The sequence below is a fragment of the Scatophagus argus genome, chromosome 19 (genome assembly GCF_020382885.2).
Source record: "Scatophagus argus isolate fScaArg1 chromosome 19, fScaArg1.pri, whole genome shotgun sequence".
In the NCBI taxonomy this organism is placed as follows: Eukaryota; Metazoa; Chordata; class Actinopteri; family Scatophagidae; genus Scatophagus; species Scatophagus argus.
Window position 1 is genome coordinate 3,977,622 of NC_058511.1, and position 25,196 is coordinate 4,002,817.

The 25,196-nt window shown below is 42.9% G+C and overlaps 1 protein-coding gene across 1 annotated transcript; it reads right to left on the reverse strand.

Annotated features, from left to right (window-relative positions):
- Window positions 1–1,670: 1,670 nt before the first annotated feature.
- Window positions 1,671–21,125, reverse strand: LOC124050630 (kinesin-like protein KIF3C). The gene is made up of 8 exons (XM_046373362.1): window positions 19,116–21,125; window positions 8,473–8,574; window positions 7,977–8,099; window positions 6,294–6,412; window positions 5,631–5,747; window positions 5,287–5,395; window positions 4,765–4,910; window positions 1,671–4,032 (listed from the first exon to the last, which is right to left on the reverse strand). Exons 1-8 carry the CDS (start codon window positions 20,520–20,522, stop codon window positions 3,945–3,947), a joined length of 2,211 nt encoding a protein of 736 aa, XP_046229318.1. The 5' UTR covers window positions 20,523–21,125; the 3' UTR covers window positions 1,671–3,944.
- Between the last annotated feature and the right edge of the window lie 4,071 nt (window positions 21,126–25,196).

Sequence of the window (25,196 nt, forward strand, 5' to 3'; positions counted from 1 at the left end):
AATCCTCCACTTACAGCAGGGGGCAGCATCAGTCCAGTTTGTGTGCAGTACCTCAGGGTTCCCTTACAACAGTATGGCTACCACTAAACCAGTACCAATCATACTGTTCCCCCAGCTAGTCATGCCTCAGTGACCTGATGATGGTGCTAGAGGAAAACTTATGGGATTACAGTTCATCATGAGGGGGGTTTGCTGTGTTTGCACCAAATGTCATGGCAGTTCATTCAGTTGTCAATACAAATGTTGACCTTGTGATGGAGACAAATGGGATATCAGCACAATTCAAGTGACTAAATTGGACGACCGACCGACCGACCGAACTTCGTCTCGGAAGCCGTACTGCTAGTGTGCGTAAAAACGTGATCAATTAATAATAAAAACACTTGTCAGTTGCAGCTCTGGCTGGATGAGATATTTGTGAATGTTAAAAAAAAATCTTCTGAGAGAGTATTTACCAGGATTCATAGTTCTCTTCTCTTTGGATGTATCATATTGTAATATATCAATTTGTGTGGTTATTATAGACCTTGTGTACACATACAGAAAATTCTTTTGAATTTCTCCCTGTTTGGGATTAGAAAGTAGCTATGATTAGCCTACAGCATTGTTTTATTTATTATCCATAATGTCCCACTCAGGATATCAGGTTTGGAAGTTGGTTGGGTGGTCTTGTGCAGCATTTACTGATTTTGTGACTGGCTGTTAGATGTTTACAATGTAATTTTGGTCTGTATGATAAATGTTGCATGTTATCATATGTTATCCAGCCCAGGAGGAGCTGCTTCTGCTCCAATCAAGCTAATGGGATTCCTAGTACATTTAAAAAACATAAAATATTATTGCTCTTCAAGGCGATGTGACACATGCACAGATTGAATGTACTCACACACACACACACACACAATAACCTGATGAGCTAAGCTATTGCTTAGAGGTATTTAAACATGGCTGACCGACCAGAAGGCTCCTGTGACAATGTCTTTATTAGATTTTTTTTTTTTTCATCAGCCACACGTGAGCACAGCCCAACTGGCCTACCATGTTACATACATACATACATACATATAGATACACAAACCCTCCCCATCCCATCCCAACACCCTTCACTGGCAGGTTACCATGGAAACAGGCTCAGTAGGACTATCCACCTCCTCCACAGTCGTTCCTCACTTCCTGATTGTCTTTGGATCCCTGCATCCATCCGTCTGCACCCCCACTCCATCGGCATCCTCCATCCTCCCCCACAGCCCTCACACACCCACACATGCACAAGACACACACACATACACACAATTACGCGAATAACATGACAACGTTTACACATGAGAAATGTTGAGAGCCAACATGGCTTGGTGATAGCTGCTTGTTTTTCATCATACTTTTGTTCCTATATTATTTAACCCAATCACGTTCATCCTTGCATCACCATCTGCCCAGTTTTTAGACCATAATTCATTGATAATCTGAGGCAGCAGAGATGACTGATGCTGCTTTACATGGGGTGAATAAATAGCATAAAGAAGACCATTTTTGTCCTCATTTGGAATATCAATCGTTTAACATCTTCATCTGATGAAAAGAACCCTGAATGGACCCTCTCACGCTTTAAAAGGTTCCCAAATAAATGTACAACACCTTCACACTTCATGAACATTTTCTTGAAGCATTACAGCAATTAAAGTCACATTTTTTTTCAACAATTATGTACCCAGACACTGATGACTAAACACATACAATCCTCAGTGTGCATCCATAAAGGGTTGAGACAGTGGTGGAAGTGGGTTAATACAAAATTGACTGTAGCACATTTGTATCACAAGCATGAAAATTTCCTGCTTTTCTCTATTTTTTATTTATTTATTTATTTTTAAATCTTTGGGGTTTTCCAGTAAACAAATTTGAAGATGCCTCTTTGGGCTTTTTGTTTTTGACCTTTTCCAGATGCAAATTATTAACTGATCAATTACAATTAACGTTAATAGATTCATCCATAAATAAAAATAACAACCGATAACTGAAGGAGCACCTAAAGTGATCCAGGCCTTTTCGAAACAGAGAAATTTCCATCAGCATCAGATTTTATCTCTGATATGGTGTGAAGTTTGGGTTGTGAATCACTCTGTACACAACGGGGTGGGGATTGTCTCATTGTCTCATTTGCACTATTACTTCATTTGCACAATTCTGCAATACTGCTGTAAATATTGCTGCCATCTGGTCCACTGATTATATCTTTTTATTCTGGTTGTTTTTATATTTATATAGTGTTGTTTTTATAGTTAAAACATTAGTATTTCGTTCCACCTCATGTTTCTACATGTGTGAAATGACAATAAAGCTCCTTGAAATTACTTTTAAAAACAGATCAGCAGTGCATTTGTGCTAAATGTTCCCGTTTGCTAAAGGGCGGCTTCGTGCTCTCCGTCACTCATCAGTGGGTTCGGCGGCAACTGGATCTCTGACATCAATAATACAGCGATAATTAGGCAGTCTCACTGTCCACTCCTGTTGACCTCCAGCGAGTAAAGAACCCTGTGACACTAAACTGTAACTCACCTGACTGCAGTCTGAACGACAAGCCAGCGTGGTACACCTTTGAGCAGGTTTGCTTTACTGTCCAAAGACCTACAGTAAACTGAACACCTGCTGTGCTGCGTGCCCTGCCTGAACGTCTGAAGGAATGAAGCCCCCTCGACTGTTTTCACAGCTGTTTAGAGTTTGGTTGTCCTTGAGGGTTTTCATGGTGTTAAAGTCATAAAGAGTAAAAACACATGACGAAATGTGTTCTGAGTCATTTCTCCACTGAGGACATTGTTTTTTTAAAGTGATCATACATAGCGAAGGACAAAAAGTGGCCTTGCTCCAATAATTAATCCTGTTTTGTTTGGTTCACTGGAAGTCATGGTTGAGTTAGTTTCACCATTGTGTTAGCTGGATAATAATTAGTCAGTAACAGCAGCTCAGGGTTCACTTTTTAGCTTTTTTTTATTAAGCTTTTAATAATATCTTCAACTCCTCAACTTTGACTTAAGATTTTCTGTTTGTCTTCATTAGAATTATGTTAAATATGCTGACCAGACTGATTGGTCCTGATTTTAACAGCCATACGCGTTTGTCATTGCTCTCATGTACGAATGAAAATCCCAGTAAGTTTATCCTGGAAGTGTGACATGCCTCACTACTTTTTATTTTAATGAGATTATTTTAAGGCATTGCTTTGAGATCAGACACCGTGGAGGAATAATACGAGACAAAAGGTACGATAACGGTCATCATTCAGGTTTCAGAGCACCTCATCTGACCCACAACATACAGTATGTTACAGCATTACTTTCTACTGTACTCAACTTAACAGCCAACATGGATATAAACTCTTATTTCTATGAACTCCTTGGCCAATTGCCCCCCCCCCAAAAAAACCCTAATACATGAAATATATACACTGATATTTTACACGTGTTTCACGCAGTCTGTGTGAGGTTTCAGATCTGTGTTGGTCATACTTAGAAACACAGTTCATACAGCCCTGTATATACAGATAACACACACACACACACACACACACAGAGTCTGGGCAGTACAGCACTGCTGCCAGTTGTTTAAAGAGGAAGATCCCAGGCTAATCATCTCATACATGCAAGGAAAAATGGGTTCTGCTGGGTCTTTACAACCGTAGAACAGGATGAGAGGTGTTTCCGAGGTTCATCGGGTCATTTAGTTTCCTGTCAGAAGATAGACTCAGAAGATTAACTATTCTTCAATGAACGGTCTTATCACCTCTCGGGATTCGGCATAGGTGGTGGTGAGTGTTTGTGTCCCAGCTTCAAGTCTTTTAGAGAATCACTGGCCCCCCAAAAAAAGAAGAGGAAGAGAAGAAGAGGAGGCGGAGGTATAAATTAAATAACAAATTAAAACAAAAAAAAAAAACCCTCCTCACTAAAGCTTTACTGTGCTGCCATGGGTGTGACAGTGTGACACGCCGCCAAGGAAACATTAGAAGAAGAGGAAGTGATGGATTTCGGGGGCTGACACCTGTTCGAAAAAAGGAAGAAGAATAGCAGAAATTAAAATATGTATGGCAAAAATTCTCTGCCTTTACATACAACATATCCACAGGTTAATAAGATTATGCAACAACACGGAGATTACAGGCTGCTGAGCAAATGAGAGATAAAGCATCAGATTAGAACCGCCCAGAGAGGGTGTGGCTAATCCGGAATAATCCCATTTAGAGACGTATTGACTCTGAGCCATTTATTTGTTGATCCACACTAAAAATGTACACTGACAACAATAAACAATATAAAACATATAAAGTAGCATATACAGTAAAAAAATAAAATAAAATCAGATTATATGGGCTGAGCGATGCTGGATTTTTTAAACATACATGACATAAACAAACATTCTTAATTCCTTAGATTGGTTTCTTAAATCATCTAGATGTGTACTGAGCAGCACATATCACAACTGAAAAATAATAATTTAGCTAATATGGGCCCGTATGTCAGGCCTACTATGTCTCACAAAAACACTTTTCGGTGAGTATCTCTGAAAGACGTACAAAAAACAGTTTTTATGTTAAGAAAAATAAGGATCCCAAAAAGTATCCTGTATGATGCATTTATGTGCTACAATTTCTATTTGCAGATCTGTTCGCATATGCAGCTTGACTGTGTGTGTGTGTGTGTGTGTGTGTGTATGTGTGTGTGATAAGACAATGCTAGAGCATAACGTCAGCAGTTTGTGGGCTTTCAGGCTCACCAGGATCGAGACTTGCGGACTCCTGAGTCCTTGGTGGGAGAGTTGTCCAGAGAGTGACTTTGGTTAGGCTCCGCCCCCGCTGAGCGGTCCAGCGAGACGACGTTTGGAGGAGTCATGTCGAGCTCCAGAAACATGATGTTCTCAGCCTGCACGCACATGAATTTGCACATTACTGTTCTGATTCATGTTCACCACTCTCAAAGTTCTGAAAAACCCACCGTATGCTAGTAGCCCAGCACTGAACATCAGATTAACAACAGTTATAGACTAAATTATGTCAGTGTTTCACATGTAGATTGTTGTCTTGCTCCCATGTGGTCAGAAAAATAAGTTTGCAGTCCTTCAGAACTGCAGGGGCGATTATTTGACACTCGGAAAAAGCAATTTTTTGAAGAAGATTCTTTTAAATAAACTGTGATGCTCAGCCGTTAAAGTGGCTACTGCTCAACTTCCCATTCAATAGATTTCCTCCTGTAATACACACACACACACACACACACACACACACACACACACTCTTACCCTGTATCTGGAGTGAGCTCCCATCGCTATGGCAACCCTGGCGTACTGGCTGATTGGTCGTTTGTATCCGACTGCAGATGTCGGTCGTTTCTTCATCTGCAAGGATTTGCTGAATAGAAGTAGAGAGGAGGATCAATGGAGAACAAAAAAATCAATTATGAATCAATGTTAAAAACGCTGGAATGCGTCCTCACGAAGTTCCAGCCAAGACAAGTTCGAGGGTTTTCTCTCCCGCCGTGAGAGCGGGAGGGTGGAGGAGTCGTGAACCCTACCTCAAACTAAACACGTTTTGAGTTCATCATTTCAACCTGATGCTAACCTGACAATCCAAAGCCCACACTGACCTCTCAGCAGGAACAAGAGGCTGAAACCTCCACTGATCCTCCTCGGGGTCAAAGGTCAGCCTGTTCATGATCTTATTCTTCTCCTCTGGAGGTATGAAGTTCTCTATGATCAGATACCTGCGGGTGCACAACACACAGCGATGCAAAGGTTCAGTTTGAGGTTGGGATGAGGAACAACAAACATTCTGACCTGCGAGCTTTGTTGTTTTAGTCTTCACATTTTTTTAATCCCTGCATCTCAAGATCCTATCCTAGTTCTACTTTGAGGATATTTGTGAAGTGGGTGTGTTTGACGGCGGACATTTTGACTTGTCAGGTTTAACCAATGAGATTAGCTGCTGCATTACATCTCAATAATCGCTGAACGGTAGCTATTGTTAATGTTACCTTTTATCATGTTTATCACAAGGGTTTGTTGTAAATTCTGATTAAATCAAATGCTGCAAGACTTCATACTGCTTTTCTATGTGACAGCCAAGCTCCCGTCCCTTATCTTAACCTCTCTGACCTCTCAGCATCTCCCTCTGTGTGTATGTGTGTATGGTATTATGAAAGCCCTGTGAAGCATGTACACATGTGGTGTGGGTGCGTTTGTGTGTTTGCTGAACCGTCCACACATGCTTGCTGATTGTGCTGACTCTTCTGGGTGTTTGTTGGACTCACTTGAACTTGAGCTCTCTGGTGAGCTCGTTCTGAGTTTGCTCCAGTTCCTGTCGGCTCCTCACGTGCTCGTCGTTCACGTCGTCGATCTCCATTTTGATGCACTGGAGTTTGGCATAAAGCTACGGGGAGAGAGGGGGAGAGACAAACAGAGAGGGTGAGAGGGAGAGATGTCGCCCAGCGCAGTCGCTGACAAACCGGCGTCTGAGTTGCTGCAGCTTGGTTGCCCGTAGCAACAGCACTGGAGGCACTGGTGTCTGGAGAAATGGGCAGCGAATGGGAGCATGGCAACATCGCAGCCCTCCCTCTCTCCAGATCATTTGTCCTCTTTTCTCCTGCTTTCGCACGGTTTTATTCTTTGACTGCATGGAGTTTAAACAAGTAGGCTAATCCTGACTTTAGCCTCGGTGCAGTTAGCCTGAGAGATGACACTGCAGCTCACAAACTCTGTGAGGTGGAAGCTTATTTTCTGGCATACAAAAAAAAAATGCTGAAAATTGGATTTGTTAAAGATTTGTTAAAGGGAGACTCGCGTATGCTTTAGAGAGCATTTAGAAATAATATGCAAATGTGGCAAAAAGGGGCTTGATGCTAAACATGCTGACACATGGGTGCAAATGTCCTGCAAGCACTGCCCGTGATTCATGTAGTGGATAAAAGTTTAGTGGAATTTGTAGTAGTCTTACATCAGAAATGATCGGGCTGTATTGTGATTTTAATCATATTCATTATTATATTCATTCGCTTTGAAAACCAGAGCACTCATGGGAAAGTCAGCCTTGATTTTAATGACTGAAGAGGGGACAATTTCTGTGCATTTTCCTGTTTTTATGTTCTTTAATTCACTGTGCTGGAGAGCAGCTGCCCAGCCACAGTTCACGGTATCTCTGCAGTTTTGAGACATCTTCATTTTCATTTTTGAGGAAGTGAAACTTCCCTGGGTATTATCAACCACTCTGTTCCAATTGCAAAACGTTCTGTAGAAACTCTCACAAAACCTCTAATCTTTATTCTCCTTCGGCGCCATGCAGTGAGACCGGGGTAGATGGCACACATGGTGCCGCGTTAGTCCATCGGAGGAGCACGGAGCAACACGGGATCATTAATCACATAGTCATCCACACTCACACAGTGGGTTGTTTGGGGTTAGTCCTGCTGGCTGTGCAAAGGGCCGGGAAGCGAGAAGAGCAGGGCGGGGTTTGCAAGGATTGGAGTGTTGTTTTAGCGTTTAAGCACTGAGGGATTTAGAGGTGAGTTAGTGGGAGATTCTGAGCGATTTGACAATGAGGGGAAAACAGACTGAGAAGGTTAGCGTGGGAAGCGTGACGAGGCCCAAGACAGAGAGGGATAGAGCATGACAGAGGGAGGGAAAGGTCCAGGAGAGAGGAGGGGACGGCAGGACAAACCTTGAGACACTGAGTTTTACGGAGCATTTGTCCGAGGCAGGGAGTCATTAGGATCCAGGTCAGAGGTCAAAGGGGCAAAGAGGGATATACCGACATTAGGAACAAGAAGGAAGGTGTGTGTGTGCATGTAAAAATCTGTCTGTCTGTTTCTCATTCATCCGTTTATATAAGTGCGTGCACTTGCTGCGTGTGTAGATGAGGCCGACTTTATGTCCATTTGTGTCCACATGGTTTATTTTTTGATTTTTGCACGCACATGTGGAATCAGTGCACCTTTTACCTTCTTGAGTTTCTTGGTCTTGGCCTCCACCTCCTGTTGCAGAGAAGTGAAAGTCTCTCTCAGCTCCAGAGTCTCTTCATCCTGGACCAACATCTGCTGCTGAATCTCCCGCTCTCTACGCGTCTGAAAGCAATAATCAAACAGCATCTCGCTCACTGTGTCACTCACAGCCATTTGGCTTTTTTTTCTTCTTCTGCAGGTTACAATTAACTCTAAAGTTCTGTTGCTGGTCGAAACCTGCACCGGGACTATTTTCAGTATTTCACTTGAAGAGCAGCTGTCGAACTGCTGCAGAAGGTCCATGCAAACACTCCTATAGTATATACATAAATATAAAGGTAAACACCATGTGGTATTGACAGATGTTATTAATATCAATCTCAATGTCAGGCACAATAGGTGCTTTAGAGCAGGAGAAAAATAAAACACTAAACAAAATCAGCAAAAACAAAGAATTGAGCATTGAAAACACACACAGTGTAACACACAGGTTTACCTGTTCAGCAATCTCCTGCCCCTTCATCTCCAGCATCTTCTGCTGCTCATTGGTGTGATCTATGATGTTCTTTCCACCAACCAGCAGCTTACTCTCCATCGCCTGAGGAAAACAAAAGAATATTTGGATTGATGTTTCATGGTGAAGAACCTGCGTCATGTCACCTACAGTGTCTGTACGAAATTACCTGGTAACATTACCAAGGTGTCATCTTAAAACCAAGAGGGAAACACAATTAACCACAGGCTTATTATTCATTTGAAATGATTTCAAGATCTAGATGGCAGCTGGGATTATTCACTGAGAAAACGCGGCCAGACGTTTGCCTTAAGGACACGCGTTGAGCTTGTTGAGGTCGGGCTGAGTTCATGCGGACACTGAACGGTTAAAGTCTGTGCAGACATTGTGCTGATGAGGCAGATGGAGCTGGAAGTGGCAGCTTAACGTCCCCATGATGACACCCGCGCCACAACAAGCTGAGCTCGGCTAAAACGTCGCCGCGCCTCAGGCTTCAGCCACAGTCACATTCAAAAGCAGACCAACACAAAATGACAGTGTGCTTCTATTAGGTAAAATACGGTACCAACCCTCCCACTGACCGAACTCTGATAAACACTTTGGATGAAATATCTACAACTGACAGACTGTCATGAAACTGTGTGCTGACAACCATCAACCAACATCAGGATGAATACTTTTGACTTCATTATCAGATCAGAGTTTCAGCACTAATGACATTCCCATCAGCCTCAGCTGTACTTTCTAATTAGCAACCGTTAGCATGTTAACTTGTTAAACATGGTAAACGTTACATCTGTCTTTGTAAGCATACTGAGGTTAGGGTTTACCTCGGAGCTGTGCCAAAGTACATATATTATAATATCTAATAATTTCATGTGATTAAAAAGTATGAATTACTGTTTAGCCTGTCTCTGAGTGCTTTCTAGTTATTATTCCGTTTAAAAGGAAATTCTAAGCCACATAATTTAAAAAAAATTTTTAAATAAAATGTGTGTTAATGCTGATGAGGAATCATTTGATGCCTCCGGTTACAGTGGAGATTAAAGACCCCCAGGGGCCACAGTGATGCAATCTGTGTCGAAGGGGAATCTCACCAACATGTTCTCTGTCCTGAGGGCAGAAGTCTACAATGAACAGACCGAAGCAGGAAGACTGAGAGACAAGAAACAGGATAGGGAGAGAAAAGGAGAAGAAGAAAATGCAAAAGGGAAGAGGGGAAAAGAGAGGAAAAAAGGGGGCCCAAGAAGGGCAAGCAGGGGCCATGGCAATTTTGCATTGGCCACATTCCAGTCTCGGGACTTTGTACATAAAACAGTGTGTGTGTGTGTGTGTGTGTGTCAAATGTGTACAGCCTATACATTCTTTATTATCCACCCAGAAACACACACACACTCAAACTCATGCAGGGAGTACAGTGGAGTCCTTCAGAGAGGACGCGTCTGCAGCAGGTCTTTACAGAAAGCCTCTTTGTTTCGAGCCGTCTTTGTGTTCTCCGTGTGTGTGTGTGTGTGTGTGTGTGTGTGTGTGTGTGTGTGTGTGTGACTGCCCGGTTTGCTGCTCTTTGTGTTTTGTCATATTCTTTCAGCTTCATTAAAGGGCTGATTCATGTCAGGGATTTTTCTTTCTCATGTCTCCTCCTCCTCCTGATAGGCTGGTTAGATACAAATGCTTTACATTCAGGCTTTTATAACACAGGCTATGAATAGACTTAAATTGCCAACTTGACATTTTACATTTAACTTCAGTTTTCCTCTGCTGGGCTGGCACTTGCTACGTACATCATGTTATTACCCTGTGAAGAAAATGCAAATTCATATTTTATTTTCAGTAGAACATAACATGATGCACTGGGAGTCTCACCGGGTTTATGAAACTGTGTCAAAACCCCAATTACAGCAATTCACAATTGCAGCAACACCCAATTAAAACTGAATGCTTTGTTTCACTGTACATCTCCCCTGATATCCAAAAAACAGCTCGCCAGCATTGAGTTCATCAGAGGAAAGAAGTGCACTTCTTCTTCTTCTTCTTCTTCTTCTTCCCTCTGCAATGATTTATTCCTTCTAAAACAAGCTTAGCACCGTGGTTTGTCAAAGGCTTCATGTTGGAGGTTTTGTCAGTCCTTTTCCTTTGCAGTCACTGTTAGCTATCAACCCTCATTGGAATCATGTGGTTCTCGTAGCTGCAGGAGGATGACGCCGCATTTCCACAAACCAATCATTTGTGCTTGTTCTTGCCACCTTTTGTTGGGTCATGTCCTCAGATCAATCGGGCGATAAGCTCAAGATATGTGCGAGAAGTCAATAATCGTAAAACAGGTCTGCGCGCATTTCTCATGTTATACAGTTAAAAATGTGGAACACGAGCCTTGTGGTGAGAATAATACTGTATTATTCCAACACAGAGAAGTTCTGTAACTGCTGAAAAATGGAAACTATGACATTAATATTTCCATAACGAAGGAGCGAACTCCTGCTACAGAACAGCAACCACATGTGCCACATGGTGAGGTGCTGCTTTCCAGGCTCGAGGAAATTAACTTATCCTGAAATTTGACGCAGTCATGGTGTCACAGGTTCCCGTGGCAGATTTCCATCATGAGTTCAGGCCGGACTGTTCTATCACATCTAAACATGAAGATGAAGATGAAAGGAAGACATGAAAGGAGGAGGAGGAGGAGGAGGAGGAGGAGTGATGACTCAGATAACCTTCGATCACATGAGAGTCGTCTCTCGCTGGTCCTTTGACTCATTTTGTTTCCAGATATCCCTACAGAATGAGATTTCAGTCTATCTCTCTCTCTCACTCTCTCTCTCTCTCTCTCTCTCTCACACACACACACACACACACACACACACAGATGCAGCCAGGATGTCTGATCTTCTCTAAAGGTCACAGTCGACCTCCAGTTTGTTCTTCGTGTCATTATAAACCTTCCTGTATCCACATCTCAGGCTCGAGTGTTTTGCCGGCTGTCTTTCTCTTCGCTCGATCAATAAAGAAATAAACCTTTTCTGTGGATGGTCTGCAATGTTCTGGAGCTGTCTGTCTCTGAGTCGACTGCCTGAACAACCTCGGAGGTTTTGCTTAACAATGGCTGAATCTTACATTTTTACACAATAACACCTGGACATTACATTTACACATACATATTTTGTAGTTATACAGCAGGACGACGGCTAAAAAGAGCAAAAGAAAACACATGTGAAATCATCGCACTTTTCCTGGAGCTTGTGAGAGCATGCGCGTGCCAGCCTGCATATTTGTGTGCGAATGTATAATCTGCCTATGAGCGTGCGTTCACATTCCTTTGGCTGCGACCGATCTGATTTCCCGATGGGAGGGCGAAGAGAATATGAAGTGCTGCATATCGAGCTGGCTCGTCCACATCAACCAGCCAGCCAGCCAATCGCAGCGAGGCCGAGGCCTGCTGGGAGCTACCGGGTTATAAATACAACGTGACGACAACGGCTCTCGCATGAGCAGCGGAGAGACAGAAATCTTGCTGGGAAAAGACAGAAGAAGAAGAAGAAGAAGAAGAAGAGAGGGGACAGTGAAAGCACAAGAGACGCTGAGCATGAAAGACACAGGCAGAGAAAAAACGAGAGAGCAAAGGCCAGATCATCTCTGACAATCTGTTTAACGTCAGCCGATGAAAAAAAAACACTTAAGGGGCCACAACTTAAAGCCTAAAATCTTGTTAGCAGCCACTCGCTGCCAGTCATCTCCTGCCTCTGCCAAACACACAAGGGAGATCCAGCTAATGACATGCAATCAGCAGATCTCAACGTCAGAGCAGAAGATCCAGAGAAACCTCAAGAACATCCCTTCATCCCGCCAGAATGAAACCGATTCAGGACACAAATGCAAGAGTGCTTTTATTGCTTTGTCTTAATTAACACGCCATAACAACATGCCCGTTGCAGTACTATTTTTCTCAAAGGATAAAATCAAAGCACACATTCTCCTTTCATTCTCAAGTCAGTTTCAAGAGGTGATTTTATCTTCTGATGGACGCATTTGATCAAAAGGTCACGTTTGCATTCGGCCTCAGTCATTCCAGCACATTCCCCAAAACAACAAATGCTTCCATTGAAGTGACAAAAGCTTTTGTCCCGTCAAGAGAAAAGGAGGAAAGAGTGTGTGAAGCAGTGTGAAAGAGCTGCAGAGTCCACAGACGAAGATAAAGAACGAGTCACATCTGTTCAGATTCTGCTTCCTTTCAAACAGCCAGCGGCGTTCGGGTTCATCACGATCACCATCGTTAGCTAATCAAAACCAAGTAGCTATTGTTATAACGATGTTGACAAAGGTCCCCTAATTTTAATGAGGAACTTATTTTAACCAAATCCAACAGTTTTGTTTTTGTTGTTTTTTTACTGATTTCACACAGCTTGTAAAAAATGGAATTAATTAATTACTCACATGCTTTCATAATTGTTTTGTATATTTTATGAGGCCGACGTGGTTACATTAGCAACATTTCACATCTTTCATCCATCCAAAACTACAACTTTCACTTTGTGTGCCTTAGAAGAGCAGCCTGCTTAATATTTTATTTACATGCAGACACGTCTGTGTGTGTTTGTTTGTCTGCTTGTACAGCAGAAGGAGGAGTGTGTACTGTTAGAGAAATGGCTCCGCTTTCTCCACTGATCCCATGATTGGATGCTCAGTTCATGAACACGCACACACACACACACACACACATACACGCGGAAAAACACACATGGATGCACACAGAGTTGATTCATCAATATTTCAGTGATGCAGCCTTCCATGCTGAAAGAAGGAGAGCAGCGATGAGCTTTCTGTTCATTAGCCTACACACACACACACACACACACACACACACACACACACACTCTTCTGACTTCTTCCTCCTCTAATTAGACAGGAAGGCAGCTATATAAACAGGAAACTGTCATTCTATCCATACTGCTGTGTGTGTGTGTGTGTGTGTGTGTGTGTGTGTGTACATGTAAAATACATTGTGTGCAGTATATTGTGGCTGATAAGCTGATATGTTAGTGCAGTGTGTCTACAGTATGTGTCTGTATGCGAGTTTTTGTGCTACGCTGACAATATTTCCCATGAGCCGTCGGGCATTGTTGTTGATCGCGTGTTCTGATTGGCTGAACTTCAGCTGGCAGGATGTAGGAAAAACCTTAATGCACAGTCAATGTCTACTTCCTCCTTTAACAAAAGACAGCAAAGACTGGGAGAAGCATTCACAGTAACAAACAGACTGTTCTTCAGTTATCATCCTGCTTCAGGCCAAGTTACCCTCCTCTGTTTGTCCTAAAACCTCACGATGCAACATCTATGTTGGACTTCTTACAAAAGAAATCAAAAGATGGAAAGAATGAGAGAAAAATAGCTCTGTGTTTCCCACACACACACACACACGCACACACACACACACACACACACACACACACACACTTTATCTGGGCAGCTTGCCATGGAGGACGTTTCTATTTTCAGTCTCAGTTTATTAGATTCACACTCTTGAGAGCTGTTTGTGCTGATATAATTTTCCTGTTACCATAAATTAGACTTACAGTTCTACAGTTTTAATTTGCAGGTATTTGTGGTGATATTTTTTGAGCAGTAACTTCAGGCTTTCAATTTGAAGACGCATGAGACTGACCTAATTACTGTGCTGCTGATCTGGGAAGCTGCTAAAAGGCACGCAGAAAGTGCGAAAACGAACTAAACAAAGCAGAGGACGAGGCAGGTTCAGGGAAAGTGGGATCTTGGGAAAAATGTGAAGTAAAACTTCCTTCAGTTGACAGAGAAAACCTCAGACTGATGACACACACGAGAAATTAATTTAACCAAGATGAAGTCTCCTTAAACAACCTTTAAAAAAGAGGCAGAAAAGGGGACATATGTGATGTGGAGTAGAGACTGAGGCAGTAAGAAGGAGACGGAGAAGGGAGATGTTACACATGTGACCCAGAAAAGTGGCTCTAAGAATAGTCCACTGGAGGGTCAGACCCAGCAGCCTCCTGAGGAGGACCTGCCGCTCAGCATCAGGCTGCCCGCCCTGACTGTGCTGAGACCTGACTGTTTCATAACAGCACTGTGCTGTGGACGGGCTGATAAAACATCTGACTCAGTAAGCGCATTGTGATGCTGCAGAAGTGGGAACATGGCTGTCGACGTGCAAGTACAACTGCAGTCATTGGGACACCTGTAAACGTACGAGTTCGCCCGTGCATCCAGTAGATCAGCTGGTAAAGCCTATCACCTCCGCAGGCTCGGGCGCGTCAGCAGTGCTTGTGCGATTGCTCGCAGTCTCTTCATGGTTTGTGAAGTGAAGGCTCTGAATGCCTCCCCCGCACGGTGACATGCTTTGCCCACGTAAATCAATGCCGGTGGCCCTTCCAGCAGAGCAGACAACAGCTAACAAACAGATGCACTGACATGGCAACACAATCCACAGATGGAGCGCTGCACCTTGGAGGCCAGTTAGCCAACAGCACCCTGCAGAAACACCAGCTGACCCAGCATACTTTCACAAGGCTGGTCCCTGACCTACTTAGGTTAGCTGTGTGTGTCTGTGTGGATGTATCTGTGGGTGAGAGGGAGGAAAAGAGAGAGCGAAGGGAAAAGAGAGAAAGAAGGGAAAAGAGAGAATGGATTCAACTGCCTTTCAATCTGATGCTCGTTTCCACCATGTTTCCAGGTTCTTACTGTCTGTCTGTCTGTCTGTCTGTCTGCCTAGCAACCTCTCTCTCATTGGTTATCAGAGCAGAGAGAAAAATGGAACCTGTAGGCCACATTCTGTGATTGGTGGACTAATATCGGTCTCAGCCAACCAGAGTAAAGCAGGGCCCAGCATCTGAGCTGGCCGATTGATAAGACTGGCTACGCGGTCACAGCAGGAACAAAAAATGACCAATGATGTTTCTGATCATCATAAATTGATTTATAATTAATATAAAATCAAAAGAGCTGTTTTGAAAATCCTCCATTGAATCCTCTTTCCCTGATCAGGTGTCAGCACAGATTATGCTGTTATTGAGTCCTCAGATCAGATCTCTTCATCTACTTTCCTAAATTTCCAGGAATGTTTTTCTGTGGTTCTTTTTTATTCCGCTCTGCTGTACCTGCCTTGGAAATATCTTGGCAAATTGCAATGTCTCAACACTTGGCCAGTTATCCATAGAAATAAAAATAAAAATAACCACCAAGAATTCCTCCAAGACCAAAGAGAATGAGATTTTTTGAGTTTGTTGTTTTTAGCCTTTACAAGAAAAATCATCTTTGAAGCATTTGGAGCATTTAAGGTGTAGAGCTTTAAGGTGAGACAGCTGGGCCCTGTTGGCAAACAATACCTCTGACTGGATTCATCTGTCAGTCTGCTGAGGACTATTTTCAGCAGCGGATTTATACACATTTGGTGCTCATATGTGGCCATGAACTACAGCGACCACGTTCATCACAATACAGAAACATGTCTTCTCACTGACATATATCAAACTTTGGCTACACAGACAGAACTGGTATTCCTGTCAATAAGCAACATACAAAACATCACCAGATTTAAAATGTTTGCACCAAATTAAGTTTTATCTTGCATGACAAAAACTGTTTTGAGCTTTTGCACCAACAGCACCAGTGTGATGCATCAAAGGCAGGAAATTCTTCTCGTCCTTAATCATCCTCTTCCTCGAGGCGGAGAGGAGAGACGGACTTTAGCTGCTGACATCACTCAGAAGCCATCCAGTCAGCAGCATCTGACACACACACACACACACACACACACACACACACACATTCATTCATACATTCATACGCTTTAGCACTAAACGGAGTTTGTCCTACGGTCCTTTGGAGGACAAAGTGAGGGGAAGAAATACGAGATGCTTCACACAGAAACAACCATGAAAGCAGGATATACATCAGCTCTGTCTCATGGGACTTTCCCAAACCTCAGACCTTCACTCAGACAGAAAAAGGGCCACGTCCTAAAGATGAGGAAAAAAAAAAAGGCAGAGAGCGCTTTGCACTGCTCTCAAATATAAGTTTACTGTAGTTTGAACAAACAGGTTAAACTGTGGGCAGGCATTTTGGCTTGTCCCGTCATTCACTCCAAATCAAACGAATTCTTCTCATAAATTAACTCCAAATTAACTCCAACCAAAACCTTTTAGCACTGCTGAAAGTAAGTTCTTGAAAATATAAAAATCCTGGACATCAATGATTATTATTGTTATTATTATTTTGTCTTTGTGTACTTTAATTCTGTCATAAACAGCCTACACATAGATAGCTGTAACCTTTTCCAAAAGGAAAAACCTACACTCGAATGACGTGAGTGTGAATGGAGATCACACCTCTGCTCTGAGGGTAGTTTAAGGTGCTTGTTTAAAGGAAAAATACAGAGAACATCGCAAGACATTACAGAAAAAGAGGATAAAAAGAGGATACTAGTAGTTTTCTTTTAAGTACAACCTAAACTTGCCCTTTTATTGTTCCCGAACACATGACACTGAAAATGTCTTTTTTCCTCACATTGGGGCCTGCGGCTCAGTAAGCTGATCCAGCAGCGTCTCACGTTTGACGGTCCGGGCTGCAGCTACAGAATTACAGGCTACAGTCAACTCAGTCATTCTGCGTGGCTGACTTATTGACTGGATATGCCCATGAGTCAAAGCAAGTAATTAATTCAGCTGTGACTCAGTCTTTGATTGCAGCTTGTGTGTGTGTGTGTTGATGTGTGTGAACAGGGCAGAGAGAGGACTGACATTTTAAGCTACAGTAGTCACCAGTTCCTGTCTGGACATACGAGCCACCAGACCAAACTGTGGGGGAAAGTCAGCAGGCACAAAAGCACACGAAGGACCAGTTGCTGGACCCACAGGTGCTGGTACTGGAGTCGGTGTCCCCAGCTGTTTGTAAACCCAGACTTAACCCAGTTATAACATGCCATTATTAACCAGGTGAAATACGTTTAAGTCTATAAGTGAGTGTGGTGAAACTGTGGTGAACATGTGATGGCGCGTACAAAATGATAACAGTAATGTTTTTAGAAGAGGAGACGACTGAGAGGAAAAGTAATTAATTCCTGTCGTGTGTGGATTATTTTTCTAATAAAAGACAACGGTGTGTTTGGTTTTTATTTCCAGTTATCATCACAAAGTCGCCTCATGTTGTTCTGACCTGCGGTGATGGAATAAGAGCACAAAAACATAAACACTGTCAGAGATCTCTTTGGTAATTAAACTTAATGCGGCTATAATCGCCACGTCATTAATGCTGTTTGTTAGAAACTCTGTTTATGCTGAAAGCCTGGAACAGCATGACGACTCTGCTAGCCTCTGTACAGATCTACTGCTCTACATTTGTCCATGTCGGGATCCCGTAGGAACGGCGACGCCAGGTGCTATGGCTAACTGATGTAACTGAATAAAAATAATTAGCTTCCTGGCTTGCTAATGCATGACCTGAAGGGTAGAAGAGATTATGTGGAATATGGCTGAGACATCTGCCCTGACACGCTGATAAAATGCTGTTTAATTAGAATGTAAACTGGGAGGAGCTTAAATCAGATTCCACAAAACTGACGCAACATACAATGAAACAGCAAAATGTTTTATTTAGTGGCCAAATAACATCTGCTAGGTCAGCATTGTCAAATATTTTCCACTCATTCTAATCTGTATTAATAAAGCTGACTGTGAAACGCCTATTTCTTAACCTATACTGTATAAATGAGACAAAGAAATACCTTTAAAAAGATTTAGAAAGCATTCGTCATCAGGTTTAACATATACTTTGTAATTTATGCTTGGTGGTTGCTTTTGATTGAACCAATTTAAACAATTCAAATCTCAAAGAGATAAGACATTTATTGTTTTTTTTTAATGGCGAAACCAAATTTATTAAATCATCAGTTTGGACTTTAAACGCAACTTTAGTGATGAATGATGAAGAGATGGGGCGACATAATCCTCGACTTCACGATGTTACTAGTGTAAAATAAAGACTTAAAGGGACATTAAACCGACTTTATGCATTATGATGATTTTACTTGAGGGGAACTTACATTTGTGTAACGTCATCAGGTTTATCTTGGCTGGAGGCAAGGAAAGTACGGAGTCTAAAAATGGATGTTTACAAGGCAGGGCGTGGGGTCTAAGGAAGAGACACCATTGGCTGTAGCATCAGGCTTTTTGATCAAGTTGGGCACCCATATTAACGACTAAAAGCCAGGATATCTCAGGCAGAGGCTGCATTGATTTTGGCCATTGCTTCTTAATCCAGTTCTCACAAGTCTCCCAGCTTCACTTCGCACTTGGCTCAGCTGCTGATATCGGTGTCACTCGCAGTGCACAGTGTGTGTGCAGTGTAGTCTGTGTAAGCTCTGAAATACTGCATGTATGACCTGTATGACACACACTCACACACACTGAGATGTAACAGGACAGGAAGCTCTCCATGTTACTGCCCATAATGTCCCTTAATGACAGCTCATCAGATTATCACACATTATAATCCCACAGATCACATGTACCTAATCTGACTTCCTGGATTGCTTTGACTGTGTGTGTGAATGAATGAATGAATGAATGAAGCTGCTGACTGGACTCGTGGGTTTGAGCTCTTACCTTATACTTGGCGGTCAGTTGTTCGGTAGCCTCCTGCTCCTTCCTCAGATCTCCCATCATCCTCTCCTTCTCTCCCAGGAGCCTCTGCTTCTCCTCAGCCAACATGAATTGATCTCCTCTGATGGCCTCCTTCTCCATCTCCAACCGCTGCTCCTCCAGCTTCACATAGTCCGCCGCCTCCTTCTCCACTACCTCCTCCTCGCCCTCTGTCTCTTCGTCCCCGTCTTTCTCCCAGCCCTCGCCGTCCACCTGCTCCTTCTTCTGTTTGCTCCTCCACTTCCTGTGGTTGAGCTGTGCCCTGAGGCGAGCGATCTCCCTCTGGAACTCGCGCAGCAGAGCATCTTTGGGATCTTCATTGACTCTGGGCTGGTTCTGGATGTTCTTGGCCCGGTTGGCGTAACGGAGGGTGGTGAGGGTCTCGTCATAGTGCTGGGGGGAGGGGCCTAAGGTGGCGACCATGACAGTCTTTGCATTCCCACCCAAAGAGTCCTGCAACAGCCGGGTCAGCTTGGAGTCCCGGTACGGCACATGGCTGCTGCGCCCATCAGCCAGGGCTGAGATCACGTTCCCCAGCGCCGACAAGGAAAGGTTGATTTTGGCGGCCTCTTTCAGGCGCTCTCCCTGGACACCTGTCTTAGCTTGGCGCTCACTGCCAGCCAGATCCACCAGGTTGAGGCGGCCGACCCGGATATGTTTCCTCCCATCCGGTCCAGGCTGGCTGCACTCCACTGTGATCAAGAACAGGGCGTGGGACCGAGACGAGTGTTCATTCATGTCGGTCGCTCCAACCGCCCTCGCCTGGTTTCCCATGTTCATCACCTCCTCGATCTCCTTGATGCTCTTGCAGACACAGGATGTGAGGTCACGCACGTACACGCCGGACTCTGGACTCTCCCGGAGCTCCAGGGACCTTGTGTTGCCGTGTTTGGGATCGAGGAGATCCCGAATCTCCTCCAGATAGATCTCGAGGTAGGACGCCCGCACCAGGTACTGCTTATCAGACTGCGAGCGCGAGATGTGTGTGAAGATGTGGTCGAAAGCGTTGGGGATCACACCTCGTTTCTCTGGGTCCATCCACGCCCCCTGCATGGTGTACGTCTTCCCAGTTCCGGTCTGCCCGTAGGCAAATATGGTGCCATTGAACCCCGCGAGCACCGAATCTATGAGTGGTCGCACACTCTCGTCATACAGGTCCCGCTGTTTGGAGCTTGCGTCGTAAACCGCATCAAACGTGAATGTTTTCTGGGGCTCGCTGGCTGGTGCACGAGGGTTCCTGAGGATCACCTGTCCGAGCCACAGGTCCATCTGCACGATGCCCCCTGCAGGCCCATTGGACACCTCTTTCTGGTGCAACGGGCGGCATCTAACTACCACCTTCACTGACTCGCTGCTCTTATTTTTTGACATGACTGGCTTCTGTATCCCTCAATAGAAAGACCAAAGGACAAGTTCTATGATCTAAACCAAAAACAGGCTGGAAGCCTTTATGGTTCCTTTAATCAGCCTCCTGTCTGCCTGTGCTTTGCGTAACCATTAATTGTTTTTTACCATTAATAACAAATTCAGTATGGCTTCTTGATCATATCAAAAAGGAAAACAGCTAATATCACAGACTCCTATGATGACCCACACAAATGATGTAATGCCACTAAGTCTAATGGCTAATTTCCTTATCTTATTGTCTGTAATATCAGCTCACAAACAGACAGACGGTCAGCGGTTCTCACTCGTTGGATCGACGCTCCATTGCAGCACCGCTACGCGTCCAGATTCACTCGGTGAGGGGGGGCAAGAACAGGATCCAACAACGCCGACAACAAAAACGTTCAGACACCACACTCATGTCGTCCTGGTTTTACACGCCCGGGAGATCCGCTACAGACCGCCGTGCGCATCTTCCTGTCCTCCGCTCTGTGATGCTCCCGTGGTGGATTTTCAGCTGTCGGTGTGTGCGGACAGACAGAGCGCACACACACACACACACACACACACACACACAGTCATTCAACCACCACACCCCACATCACTGCGGAGCGGAACAAAGGACCATGGGAAATGTTGTTTCATCTCACCTTTGAGTTGATCCTTGTCCAAGGCTGCCACCAACTCCTCAACCTGACACACCGTTCAAATAAAATCTTTTATATACTTATTTTTTTATTTTTCTTACTTTGTTTTTTCTATTTACCCAAACGGTTGACCTGCATAAAGACTTTGTATGTTGTTGCTTTCTGTGATGGAGGAAGGATTCAGGTATTTTATTTAAGTAAAAGCAGCAATACCGTGTATAAATACTCTGTGCGGATACAAGTCCTGTACCCAGAATCCCATTTAAGTAAAAGCACGAAACGGTTAGCATCATAATACACCTAAAGTACCAAAAAATACACGTAATTTCAGAATATCACTGGATTAAAGTGATGCATTAATGTGTTCATCAATTTATTGTCGCAGCTGGTGAAGATGGGACTAATTTTAACTACATTACCACTGGGTATCCTAATTAATAATAATATATCATAATTTATTAGTTGATTTATATTTTGTTATATTAACAACCTAAAGATAGTTAAATGTTAATGTTAACGCATCATTGTTCGACTTTGTCCTCCTTGTTTTCATGTCCTCCTGACTAATCTCACGTGATTTACCTCAGTTTCATGACATACATGAGTTAATGTTAAAGACCTCAAGGTTCTTAAAACGTTAAAAACTCCATTTTGTCCTTATTCCTGGTTGCATCCAGTGAATGTTATTCCCCTCAATCATCAGTCAGATTGTGAAGTTAGTTTCCCATCAGTTCGCACACAGCTGGGCTCCCAAAGCGGCACGAATTAAGGACAAACGGGAGTAAATGTAAAATTAATGTGCAGTGGACTTACTTACCAATTTAATCACGACACGACAGCGCCACCTGGTGGCACATGTGTGGATCACACCGTGACCTTCACACGATCAGAGTCCGCAAAGGAGGTCAGGAGATTCGTGTCAGTCGACATGACTGAATCCAGCGGTGCGAGGAAGCATTCAGATACCTTACTGAAAAGTACAAATACCACACTGTGAAAATACTCTACTATGGTAAATCAAAGTATAATTAAGATTATGTAAATGGCAAATGTTTTATCACATTGTGAAACCAGGAGTCTGAAATGCTTTTGCATGAACAATAAATTATCAGAATCAGAATCAGAATCAGTTTTATTTGCCAAGTACGTGTGACCACACAAGGAATTTGACTCCGGATTTTTCTCTCTCCTGTGCACCATACAAAATACAAAATAACTAATAATAATAATAAAAAAATGAAGAATAAAGTTTTCACAAGAAGAAAAAAACAAGATATATTTATATTTTATAAAAACTTTATATTAAAAAAAATGCCACAATCTAATTAACTGGCAAGCTAAATTGCTTCAGCTGTACTGTAATATATTTTATAAACTCTTCATATGTTGTGTATGAAAAATCTTTATTTATAACTTGCAACCAAAGCTGACTGATAAATATCATGGAGTAAAACGTGTAAAAATGACCTCTTTATGTTTCAGCTATGATTAATCCAATGTTGTGTATTGTTGCTGATGTAAGTTTCAGATCAGAAAGAGGAAAGACTCGACCACAGGGGGAATTCACCTCATCACATTATTTATTACTACCTTTGAAGTATTCTCGAACTGAGACTGACTGAAATGACCGAATGAATGTCTCTAAGCTGCAGTGTTTGCTGGAGGTGTCGTGGCACAGAAGCAGAAACTGATCCACGTGTTTGTGGTGGTGTCACCTTCAGTGAGTCAGTGGGACTTTGTAGTTCAGCTTCTGTGTGGTCACGTCATTTGAATATAAGATGTCAGGGATATTTTGCTGTTAAACAAACGTCACTGTAATTGTAAATGCTAATGACTAATCTAATCCAGAATATCAAGAATTTCCCAGTTAGTCAAGTCAGGAGGTATTTTATTGCCAGTAGTGAAAAGCACACTTAGCATCACTGTTAGTTATTGTACTGTAGATAAAAAAGGTAAATCACATGTATTTCTTTTAAAAAAAAGACAAAAAAATAGCCATTAAAATTTCAGAAAGCTCAGTGTCAGCTAATTGCTTGTTTTATACATGCAACTGTTAAAAACCTACAAATATTTTGAGATTAAAATGTTTTTGCTGACCTTGGACGCAGTAGCTGAGAAAGAAATCTCACCACAGTGTCCATTTAGTACATGTTTCATCATATCATCCTATTCAACCAGATGGAGATTTTTTTGAACATTTTAAGGACATGTCTATGCTGTCTTGAAAGCTCAGACTGACCCTGTTCAGTTAACAGGGACAGCGATGCATTAGATGCAGTGCAAGGGAGGCATCTAGCTGAAGCTAATTTGCAGAATAAAAACAGGATGGAAAAAAACAGGAGAGATAAAACAGATCGAAAAGTTTTGCGTCACAAAGACAAAAAGTAAACGCTGGAGAACGCTTGAAAGATGGCTTAAACATTTAGCTGTTTAACTGATGGGAACAGCGGCAAATTCTTCAAGCTCAACACATGGCTGGGACATCCCTTTGGCCTACAGTGATCAACATGCATACCTGATACTGTGCTGTTGCCCAGTTTCCCACTTCTGTATTATCCCCCCTCTCAGCCTGTCTCCCTTTGTTTCATTTCACCTTTTAACCACCCTCTGCTGATTAAAGGCAAATGAAAATCCCCAAATAAAAACTCTGAAACCCCCTATGGTCATCCTGTTTATTTGTCAGGCAGATACACGTAGAGACAGACTTCTTCCATCAATGTGCCCAACTATCGCCGGCAGAGCAGCGAGGAGGTCTGAGTGGTCGCCGCTGGCTGTTATTTGTGTGAGAGTGTGAGATGAACCCTTGGGGCCCCATGCAGCAAAACACAGGAATGCACCCTGATCTGGGAGGATTTTTTTGTGTGTTAAGACCTGATTTATTGGCCCAACAAAGACAAAGACTCTTAACTGTTAAAGAGACAGAGCCGGGATATAAGATGGGCTACAATAATTGATTTGGGTAATCACATAGTACAGTGCTGCCCAAAGAAAACCTGCGAGCTCCATTAAAACGTCTGCTCTGCATCACCTTTTCAAGCGCCGTGCCATCTGTTTCAGGCTTTGTGAGAGCTGGTGTGTGTTTAGATGGCTTCATCTTTTCTTCTCTTTGTGGTCGTGGTGTCAGTGTGCCTGTGAATCTTCTGCTTTGGGTGAAATATCTTGTCAAAATGTTTTGGTGAGCTTCCACTTAGTATGTCTATATCAATAATTATAGATTGGAATTGACCACCATGTTTATTTTTTAATGACTGTTGTCGGTCCAAACTGGAAGCTGTGATTCCTCCCTCGTATGGCTGTTAATTTCATTGATGTCTTGGACCTTTTCTCTAGCGCCCCCATGAGGCTGACATTTTTTTGCTTTTCCATGAAATGACTTGACAACCTTTGGAGGAATTTCCATCACTCATTGTTGGATGCATTGATGGAAGAGTAACTCAGTTAACTCAAGTGCTGTGCTCCACTTTCTGCTATCACTTGCTGTATACATCTTCTTCCACCACTGTTGGATGGTTCAACACGCACTTTGGTACAGAACTTTTGTCTCCTGACTTTTCATCTAGTGCCACCATAGGTTCAGCACTATTCTTTATTCTTGTACATTCTTTACCTTTTTAAATTTACTCCTCTCCCTCTTTGTTTTTATCTGTCTTTCCTTTTTACTGTGTGGCATGTCTGTACTCGGCAGTGGAAAGCAGGCATACTCAACATTCCTAAGGAGTGTCTGAGAGTCCAACTACTCTGACAGGCGGAAGAAGGAAAGTCTCTCTCTCACACACACACACACACACACACAGAAAGCCAAGTTTAAAGAAGCTACTGTAATGATGTGTACATGCTGATATTCTCTCAGTGTGTACAGTTATTAAAAGACTTTACAGGATGAATGATCTTGCAGTTCTCAAAGCAGAGGACATGGGAAACGCCCGTAACAAGCACAGAAGTACTTATATATGACATCACTTTGCTTGACTCACAGCTGGGATAGTCACCGCACCAAATGCCAGCTTGCCAT

What these genes read in the sequence shown, in the direction of transcription:
- LOC124050630 (XM_046373362.1), bottom strand. Translation starts at nt 20,522, where the DNA reads ATGTCAAAAAATAAGAGCAGCGAGTCAGTGAAGGTGGTAGTTAGATGC. An exon ending in GGCAGGAGATTGCTGAACAG is followed by an intron (nt 8,100 to 8,472) that starts GTAAACCTGTGT and finishes TATTGCTTTCAG; the next exon opens with ACGCGTAGAGAGCGGGAGAT. An exon ending in AGACCAAGAAACTCAAGAAG is followed by an intron (nt 6,413 to 7,976) that starts GTAAAAGGTGCA and finishes CTCTCCCCGTAG; the next exon opens with CTTTATGCCAAACTCCAGTG.